This window comes from Nematocida displodere, assembly GCF_001642395.1.
Source record: "Nematocida displodere strain JUm2807 chromosome Unknown 22, whole genome shotgun sequence".
In the NCBI taxonomy this organism is placed as follows: Eukaryota; Fungi; Microsporidia; genus Nematocida; species Nematocida displodere.
In genome coordinates, this window is record NW_027138121.1 from 1 (window position 1) to 9,400 (window position 9,400).

Below are 9,400 nucleotides of genomic sequence, written 5' to 3' on the forward strand. Positions count from 1 at the left end.
TTGGTGAGTTTTAGAACCAGAGAGGTCACCGAGGCTCTTTCCTGGCAGGCTGCGTTCCAGAAGGCATCAAGACTGGAGTTGAAGCCAATGTCAATGCACAGCGTGTCCACTGCAAAGGGAGCCCGTATTAATGGCGCCAGGCTGGCCCAGAGACCGGCAGGCACCCGGACGGTGGCCCAGGCTTTGCTGGCAATCGCAGCCAGCGTTGCTTCTGAGGCGCCAACTGGGCACTGGGTCTTTATCACCTCAAACACGTCCCGAACGAGCAGCTGGGTCAGGGCCGCACAGTCTATGCTGGCAAGGGCATCCGCGCCGTGGACGGAGAGGTAGACCAGAGCTTTGGGGTTGAAGGCGTCGAGGAAGCGAAGGGCTGTGATGGACGGGCTTTTGTCTATGGACAGGCCAAGCTCGCAATCGTGGGCATCAAGGCGGGCCAGAATCCACTCGGCCAAAGCCTCGGGGAGATTATTGAGCTTTAGATGGGTGGTGTCAAGGCGGAGAATTCGGGTGCTAGTGCTGAAGGCGGTTGGTGTTGGTGTTAGTGGTGTTGGTGAGTGTGAGTGTGAGTGTGAGTGTGAGTGTGGAGGTGTTAGTGGGGGTGTTAGTGGGGGTGAGTGTGGTGACGGGGGCAGCGCCTGTAGCGGCGGTGAGGGCAGTGGAGGTGTTGGTGAGGGCAGTGGGGGTGGAGGTGAGTGTGAGTGTGGAGGTGTTAGTGGAGGTGTTAGTGTTGGTGAAAGTGGGGGTGTTAGTGTTGGTGAAAGTGGGGGTGTTAGTGTTGGTGAGTGTGTTGGTGGTGGGGTTGGGGGGCGGCCCCATATTTTGGCCCTCTCGGCGATTATCCTAAACTTGTGAACCATTCGACCTGTCATGCTTTGGCTGGTGCTTGTGGACATGACCGCCTCTCCCCGTATGGTGAGGTTGAGTGTGTGGAGTGTTCTAAGAGCCCAAAAGAGTTTTTCAAACACTTTGGCGGTTGGGGCGTCCGGCGCTGTTTGGGCAACGTTCACCGGCACAACTATAGTGAGGTGGGAGAACTGTATGCCCCTGGCTAGGCGATCGGGAATGGTTTTGGAGGTGTAGCTGTTGAGATGGATTGTGATGGGCTCCCTCTGCTTAGAGGCAATAATGGGTAGAGCTGGGTTGCAATCAGGCTTGATTTCCAGACTAGTTCCAGAGGCTCTGAAAAAGGCAATGTTTTGGAGAGTGTGTTCCGGGCTAAGGTAGCAGCACTCAGCGTTGGGGCCAGTGTTGGCCAGGACAAATGGAGCTAAGGCCAGAAAGGGCAACATCAGTTTTCGGGTCTTTTTGTGCGCCATGTTGGTTATGTTCGGGTTAGTCAGGTGATTTTTATAAATATGCAAAGTTTTACAGCTAAATTACCATATTGGGCTTGCTCGGGTTCGGATTGTGTGGGTTTTACTAGGGGTAAGTAAATATATCCACTATTTTAGCTGCAAAACACCAAGAAAAGGTTTATTCGGGTTGGTGTTTGGGTTAGTTCGGGTTATGATTTTGCAACACCCAAGGAGTTGGTACAGATTGATCAGAGTGGTGAGCTAGCTCGCTTGGGCCAACATGATAAAGAAGTGAGAACCTTTCGTTGTCTGTTTACAGCCCATCATGGACATAGTCAAGAACAACATACTGCTCCAAAGATAGAGTGGCCAATGTTTTCTTGGGGGGTGTTTTTCCGCGACGTAGGTGTACAGACACATCAGGATTTCCTAAACTCTGGACAAAACTCTTTCTGAGGGCGCCTCCCTCCTTTCCTGAAGCAAGTAGTTTGGTAAGTTGGTATTTTTCCTTGGTTTGATTTCCTTGTTGGATCGCTTTCAGCGGAGTCTTGGGTGCCCCATAGAACAGCCCCGTGTACCGTGATTGTGTCGTGGTTTTTGGGTTTCCTGAAAAGGCTGACCCGAACCAATCTTTGAGCTCCCATGCGCTGTGAGGAAGAATGGTTACGTTCGGGAAGGAGTACTTCTTCATTAAGCTCATACCAAGCAGACCCCTTGCATACCCGAAGCGGTTGTCTCGAATAAACTTCAGGTTAATCCAGCCACCTACATTTGGTGACACCAAAAAGGTAACGTTTGGCGTGCAGATTTCCAAACCATTTTTGTGTTCGGTTTTGCACAGAACGTTTCCGGGATCCATGATTTGGATGCTTCCGCCCAGTTTTTTTGTCATGGTGGATCCGGGTAGAATTATGGGTAGTTTTTTCTTTGACGCATAGACAAAGGCCTCATTGCACTTGGCCCCCCTTTCAGTGGGGTTTTCTTGGTACACTCGAACCGCGAGTCTGGTGATCTTTCCTTTCTGCACCATCCCGTTAATGGCCACAAATGGGTCAGTGTAGAGAACATAGGCCCCGTCCTGCGGGGGTGTTGTCTTTTCTTTGTCAAAGTCGCATATATTCTCTCCAATCCACTGGCAGGTGGAGTTGTAGTCAACATTCTGGTACGGGCAGGGTAGAAGAGGGGGTGGGGTGTTTTTCTCGACCAGGTACGTGTGCAGCGACTTGCCCACCTTCTTCCAGGTGATCATATTGATCATTTTCTTTGCATTTCTACCCATTTCGCGCCGCATCTTTGGCTTGGTCATCAGTGTATGGAGGGCATCTGCCACAGCGCTGGCGCTGGAATAGGGAACAACTGCACCGTAGTTGGTGTACGAAGTCATTTCTTTCTCCTTCCGGGACGTACCCCCCGAGCTTCCTTCGGGCACCCGCGGATTGAGCCCCAAAAGCTCTCCCGACATCCCGAATGGCGTGGCAACCACCGGAAGCCCGCAGGACATGGCAAACGTAAGCGTTCCTGAGGTGGGCACCTCTCCCAGGAACGGAGCCAGGAATACGTCAGCCATCAAATGTCTCCGGGTGAGCTCTTTTAGAGAGGTGAACCCGAATGTCCAGCGGATGTGGGCGCTAAGCCCCTTTTGCCTCACCTGTGCCATGACGGCCCGGTAGTGCTGCCCGTTTTTGTTGTCTTTGCCTACAATCTCCAGGACCAGGTTTCCCAACTGCCTGCGCTTTTTCAAGAGTTCGAGAGCTTTTATGGCAACATATGTGCCCTTGTCCTTTTTCATGATTCCGCCCATTAGCACCACAAACTTGTTTTTGTTCTTTTTTGGCTTTCCACCTGCCGTGGTTACCCCGTGCGGGAAGTAGTGGACCTTTGTGTCGCTAATTCCATAGGCATGCCGAAGAGATTTCTTGACCTTCCACCCAAGGGCTATTATCCCGTCGGTGTACGCTGCCAGCTTCTTGTACCTGTTTCTCCGCGTCATGTCTGGATAGGGCAGCCCTGTGTGTATGAAGACGTACGTTTTGATCTTGGGGGACACTAGTTGCAGGAAAGAGGTAAAGTGGTCCGGGTTGTGCATGAGGCCGTCCTCGTGCTGCACTAGGAGGGCGTCAAACCCGCCATTGTTTATTTCCTTGGCCATGCGTCTAAGGGCTGCTGCCTCTCTTTTTTTTGTGTACCTTATTCGTTTGACAAAGACGCCTGGGGAGAGTGCCGGGGCTGCAGTGTGGGGAACTTTCGAGGTCGAATACACATGTATCTCTACGTTCTCAGGCGATGCCTGGACAATGCTTTTGGCCATGTTTCGGGTGAACTCGGCGATTCCACAGCCTGTTGGTGGATATGTGGATACAACAGCTATTTTGAGCTTCGGGGTAGCTTCGGAGGCTGTCTGAAAGGACGCTCCAACCCAAAGCAGAAGCGCCCAAATTATCTGTATTCTCAGTATCATTTCTGCCCTGAAAACATCTGGGTTTTAATCCCCTAGCCTGTTTCCTTTCTGGGCATGATTGGTGTTGAACCCCAGGGACAAAACGCGAGTGCTTTCAAGCACTAGCCCACGGTCTTAGACATTGAATAACTCATCTTATGTGGGCATCTTTTTGGCGGGATGTCTCTGCTCTTTTCTAGAAAGATTGGTGGGTCTAGACCACCTGATGTGCAATGAAGGATATAAATGACAAATACTTTGTCAGAGTAATGGCAGGAAAGGGAACACTATGGATACTTTTTGCCGCAGCTCTCATTGGGCTGGCTGAGGTCACAGCAAGAGCCCGGAAGGAGATAGTGTTGGGCGGGAAAGTATACAATATCTACAGGATTCCAAGACTGGGCAGGTTCTATATCGACAAAGGCACCGATGATTCTACCAAAAAACAGCTTGCCCAGAAGATATACTGGGAGGAAAACATTGGAGACAATCTTGCGCGAAACGCACGCCCGGGATCCATTGCTGTTGATGCGGGATCCCATATGGGACTGCATACTGTAAGACTTTCGAAAGCTGTTGGGGAAAGCGGTCAGGTCTACTCGTTTGAACCACAAATAAAGATGCACCGAGAACAACAGGGAAACCTGAAGCTAAACAAGATAAACAATGTAAAGCTTTTCCGGCGGGCCCTGGGTGCAGAGAGCAAGATGGTAGAAATGTGCCCATACAACCCCACCAATGAGGGTGGCCAGCTGGTAGGCACGGGCGGCGACAAGGTACAAATGATCAAGCTTGATGACCTAAACCTGGAAAACGTTTCAGTGATCAAAGCTGATGTTGAGTACTACGAGTACCTTCTGTTTAAGGGGGCCGAGCAAACCATCAAGAGATGCCAACCGGTGATCATTTTCGAACTGATTCCTGGTGGCAGCCCGTACGACTTCTGTCCCGAAGAAATGAGAACCACGTGGTTCAAGTCCAAGGAGCTTCTTGAGAGTTGGGGATACACAGTCGAGCTCATCTATGGAGCCGACTACATCGCTTTCCCACCACACATGAAGGACAGCCACCCCCAAGTCTCAAGATAAGGTGTCTACAGAGTGCGGGGAGAAATAAACAATTTGGTGTAGTAGAGGTTTTGTGGTTCGATTACAACGCACTACGCACTGTACCATCTATTGAGGCATCCACACAGACCAAAACTCTTTTTAAAATTAACTATTTTTTAATAGCGGTGGTTAAAGATGCCAGAAGGCCCGGAGGTGCAAAGCGTCATACAAATGATAAACAACAGTGATGTTATTGGCGTGGGCATAACAGCAGTAGAGGTGTTTGGTAAAAAAATAGAAATTCGCGATCGGGTTGCTGAGTTTATTGGGCAAAAAATAAAAAACGTTGAGCGCAGAGGGAAGTGGATGTTCTTTAACTTGGACAATCTAATGCTTCTAGTGCATCTGCGAATGACTGGAAAGTTTTTGTTCCATCCAATTGAGAAACAGAGCCCGGTGGTGATATTTCATTTTGAAAACGGGCACAAGCTGCTTTATTGCGACCCCAGAGGGTTTGGGCGAATGCTCATCCAACCTTTAGACAGCTTCAAACTGCTCCTTCCTTATCGAGAGATAGGCCCTGACCCCATGCATGAAGAATTTACCAGTGAGTATTTGTTTTCCAGAACAAAAAGGTCGGGAAGAAACATAAAAACGTTTCTTCTGGACCAAAAAGAACTCTGCGCCATTGGCAACATTTACGCATCGGAAATACTCTTTGTTTCCAAAATCCATCCGCTGGTCAAAGCAAAAGACCTAAGTTATGAAGAGGTAGAGAGTATAACCAGGAATGCGAGGCTGATCTTGAACAAGGCCGTAGACAAGGGAGGGACTTCTGTTGCTGATTTTATTTCCCCCCTCCAAACACCAGGGGAATACCAGAACCACTTAAAGGTTTATGCGAGAAAGAAACAGCCATGCTATGAGTGTAGCTGCCCCATTGAAGTATTAAAACTTGGTGGGCGAAGTAGCTTTTTCTGTCCGAAGTGCCAGCTTTTCAAATAAATAATAGCTGTTCGGGTTAGTGTGGGCGGTTAGCAGGCCCCACACCAGAAAGCGCCAAAAGCCAAGTTAGCCTGGTCAGATAGTCTGGAACAACACCGCGCGCTTCAAAGTATATAGACACTCAAACACGACAAACATAAGCTTGATGAGAAATACCCGAACTAACCCAAACACGGTAATAGTTGTAAAAATTATTTAACCCCATGATAGGTCTAAAGGCAGCACTTTGGTTAGCAACGACCATTGCGGGAACTTTGAGCTTGTCGTATCATATAATGAATCCAACACCCGAAACCTTGGCATCCAGCCCATTCACCCAAGAAACTATTGGGTTTTTCGGGAAATATACCAGCGGGTTAGAAACAGTTGGCCTCCATCCAAATATCTGTCTTGTAAAGCATCAGCCAGTAATTCTAAGTCTATTCTTGAGAAATATAGAGCTAGAAGACATTCCAGAGAAAATAGAGCCTGGGCTTAGGATCCAGCAGATAAGAATCTCGGGGTATGTTCTAGAAAGCCCGAAACCATCCGAACTAGCTCCTTCACAGACGTTTCACAAACTGATGAAGCTTCTCCACGCACTCGGTGAGGTCCAGGTAGACAAGCTTCATCTAAAAAAGTTTAACATGATAGAGGACGGGCCAGCAACAGCAATTCCGTTGACCAGGATGAACGAGTTGGCTTTCTACGAAGTATCTCCCTTCTTCCTTGAATGGTTCTGTGAGATTGTTGATCTCTCCGGATGTACGTTCGAGTTCAACCTGATGATCGTAAATTGTGGTGTTGAGTCGGTCCACTGTTTAAGCAAGCTTGGCATTAGTACGCTGAAAGGCCTCAATCTTAGTGACTTGCCAAAGCTAACCCAGCTAGACTGCCAGATGCCAAACACCACCAAGGACAACGAACTAACTCTGTGCGCTGATCCTTTGGTTTTGAATCTGTCCACAGACATAGTCGATCTCATCGCAGAGGCGGCCTGGAAGAGGATCGTTGTAAACATGGACATTTGGAACAAGATTGTCTCGGTTCCGGGAACGAAGAACATAGTGGCTGAGTTGCTGGTCTTAGAAGTTACGGACTGGAAGGACTTCCAGGTGAATGGGCACGTTCAAAGAACAGCCCAGGCCAGAATGATAGACATATACGATATACGCAACGAAACAGTGCTGTCCAAAGCTTTCTTTATGGATGTGTTCGGGTGGATGTATGAGAATGCGGAAGGCGTAGAGATGGTTAGGATCTTGGTGTTATATGCCAAGAGCGTTGACCTAGAGATAAAAACCTTCTTGGAAGACAATGACCCGATAGACCAATCAAGACTTCCCTCTTTGAAAACTCTTATGGTGGAGTTTGCCCAGAATAATTTTGTCTGGAGTAATACCAGCAGGCCCAAAGTTAATGATAACAGCCAAAATGGTCTAGCAGCAACAGCCATATAACGCCTCTTTCAAACCCTTCTACGAAAATAAAAAGATAAGCCTTGTGCTGGTAAATGTCTGTAAGGCGCTGATAAAGATTGTTCGGGTTAGTCTTCTATGGGCCAGCCATGGACTATTGTCATGGGGGTGTGCCAGCGAACCATATTAAATCTAGTGATGTTGAAGTGCACCAAGCCTTCATTGTCTCTTCCTACCACGCCATTAATGTCCGTATTGACTATCGCGGCACCACATTGGGGGCAGCAGAGAGGAACTCCAGCATTTTTTTGTGTTCGGGTTAGTTTCTTTAAGCAGAGTTGGCACATGACATGGCCTTCCTTACATAAAATCCCCATATAGGAGGTTCGGGGGAGCGCGGCATCCAGGTTGGTGTTTACATCAAATAAGAGATTGCACCCAGAGCATGTTGGGTTCGGGTTCGGGTTTTTTGGGGGGAAGAAGGAGACAAATGGGGTGGCATCCTCTGCGTAATGGACACAATGGCTACACACAGCCATCATCTCTTGGTTTAGCTGGCCACTAGCCCAGTGCAGGTATGCATAAGGAGCAATCCACAGGGTACTTTTAGTGCTATATGTACGAAGCATATACCCACATGCGCGTGTGTACTGTATGTATTTGAGCCTTGGGAGGAGGTGTTCTATGAAGATATATTCCCACTCCGGCTTGCTTTGGAGTAGATTGTTGGAGTCCTTGAGTACAATGGTTTCAACATTCACAAAGCGCATAGCTATCAGACTCATAAGGGTATAGATAGTTCGGGTTGGGTCCAACCCCCGGGTAATGTTGGTGAGTTTTAGAACCAGAGAGGTCACCGAGGCTCTTTCCTGGCAGGCTGCGTTCCAGAAGGCATCAAGACTGGAGTTGAAGCCAATGTCAATGCACAGCGTGTCCACTGCAAAGGGAGCCCGTATTAATGGCGCCAGGCTGGCCCAGAGACCGGCAGGCACCCGGACGGTGGCCCAGGCTTTGCTGGCAATCGCAGCCAGCGTTGCTTCTGAGGCGCCAACTGGGCACTGGGTCTTTATCACCTCAAACACGTCCCGAACGAGCAGCTGGGTCAGGGCCGCACAGTCTATGCTGGCAAGGGCATCCGCGCCGTGGACGGAGAGGTAGACCAGAGCTTTGGGGTTGAAGGCGTCGAGGAAGCGAAGGGCTGTGATGGACGGGCTTTTGTCTATGGACAGGCCAAGCTCGCAATCGTGGGCATCAAGGCGGGCCAGAATCCACTCGGCCAAAGCCTCGGGGAGATTATTGAGCTTTAGATGGGTGGTGTCAAGGCGGAGAATTCGGGTGCTAGTGCTGAAGGCGGTTGGTGTTGGTGTTAGTGGTGTTGGTGAGTGTGAGTGTGAGTGTGAGTGTGAGTGTGGAGGTGTTAGTGGGGGTGTTAGTGGGGGTGAGTGTGGTGACGGGGGCAGCGCCTGTAGCGGCGGTGAGGGCAGTGGAGGTGTTGGTGAGGGCAGTGGGGGTGGAGGTGAGTGTGAGTGTGGAGGTGTTAGTGGAGGTGTTAGTGTTGGTGAAAGTGGGGGTGTTAGTGTTGGTGAAAGTGGGGGTGTTAGTGTTGGTGAGTGTGTTGGTGGTGGGGTTGGGGGGCGGCCCCATATTTTGGCCCTCTCGGCGATTATCCTAAACTTGTGAACCATTCGACCTGTCATGCTTTGGCTGGTGCTTGTGGACATGACCGCCTCTCCCCGTATGGTGAGGTTGAGTGTGTGGAGTGTTCTAAGAGCCCAAAAGAGTTTTTCAAACACTTTGGCGGTTGGGGCGTCCGGCGCTGTTTGGGCAACGTTCACCGGCACAACTATAGTGAGGTGGGAGAACTGTATGCCCCTGGCTAGGCGATCGGGAATGGTTTTGGAGGTGTAGCTGTTGAGATGGATTGTGATGGGCTCCCTCTGCTTAGAGGCAATAATGGGTAGAGCTGGGTTGCAATCAGGCTTGATTTCCAGACTAGTTCCAGAGGCTCTGAAAAAGGCAATGTTTTGGAGAGTGTGTTCCGGGCTAAGGTAGCAGCACTCAGCGTTGGGGCCAGTGTTGGCCAGGACAAATGGAGCTAAGGCCAGAAAGGGCAACATCAGTTTTCGGGTCTTTTTGTGCGCCATGTTGGTTATGTTCGGGTTAGTCAGGTGATTTTTATAAATATGCAAAGTTTTACAGCTAAATTACCATATTGGG

General features: G+C 49.6%; 6 protein-coding genes across 6 annotated transcripts; 3 read left to right on the top strand and 3 right to left on the bottom strand.

Annotated features, from left to right (window-relative positions):
* On the bottom strand, positions 1-1,316 carry NEDG_02221 (uncharacterized protein; the record flags this gene model as incomplete). The annotated part of the gene is made up of 1 exon (XM_067689639.1): positions 1-1,316. A coding segment is annotated over one exon (1,316 nt), but the record flags the coding sequence as incomplete, so codon positions are not given.
* Positions 1,317-1,608: 292 nt separating this feature from the next.
* On the bottom strand, positions 1,609-3,753 carry NEDG_02222 (uncharacterized protein; the record flags this gene model as incomplete). Its single annotated transcript, XM_067689640.1, has 1 exon — positions 1,609-3,753. The coding sequence occupies one exon, from the start codon at positions 3,751-3,753 to the stop codon at positions 1,609-1,611; it is 2,145 nt and encodes a 714-aa protein (XP_067545765.1).
* A 248-nt stretch (positions 3,754-4,001) lies between these two features.
* On the top strand, positions 4,002-4,820 carry NEDG_02223 (uncharacterized protein; the record flags this gene model as incomplete). Its single annotated transcript, XM_067689641.1, has 1 exon — positions 4,002-4,820. One exon carries the CDS (start codon positions 4,002-4,004, stop codon positions 4,818-4,820), a length of 819 nt encoding a protein of 272 aa, XP_067545766.1.
* A 156-nt stretch (positions 4,821-4,976) lies between these two features.
* Positions 4,977-5,786, top strand: NEDG_02224 (formamidopyrimidine-DNA glycosylase; the record flags this gene model as incomplete). The annotated part of the gene is made up of 1 exon (XM_067689642.1): positions 4,977-5,786. One exon carries the CDS (start codon positions 4,977-4,979, stop codon positions 5,784-5,786), a length of 810 nt encoding a protein of 269 aa, XP_067545767.1.
* A 203-nt stretch (positions 5,787-5,989) lies between these two features.
* NEDG_02225 (uncharacterized protein) lies at positions 5,990-7,225 on the top strand (the record flags this gene model as incomplete). The annotated part of the gene is made up of 1 exon (XM_067689643.1): positions 5,990-7,225. The coding sequence occupies one exon, from the start codon at positions 5,990-5,992 to the stop codon at positions 7,223-7,225; it is 1,236 nt and encodes a 411-aa protein (XP_067545768.1).
* An 86-nt stretch (positions 7,226-7,311) lies between these two features.
* NEDG_02226 (uncharacterized protein) lies at positions 7,312-9,327 on the bottom strand (the record flags this gene model as incomplete). The annotated part of the gene is made up of 1 exon (XM_067689644.1): positions 7,312-9,327. The coding sequence occupies one exon, from the start codon at positions 9,325-9,327 to the stop codon at positions 7,312-7,314; it is 2,016 nt and encodes a 671-aa protein (XP_067545769.1).
* Between the last annotated feature and the right edge of the window lie 73 nt (positions 9,328-9,400).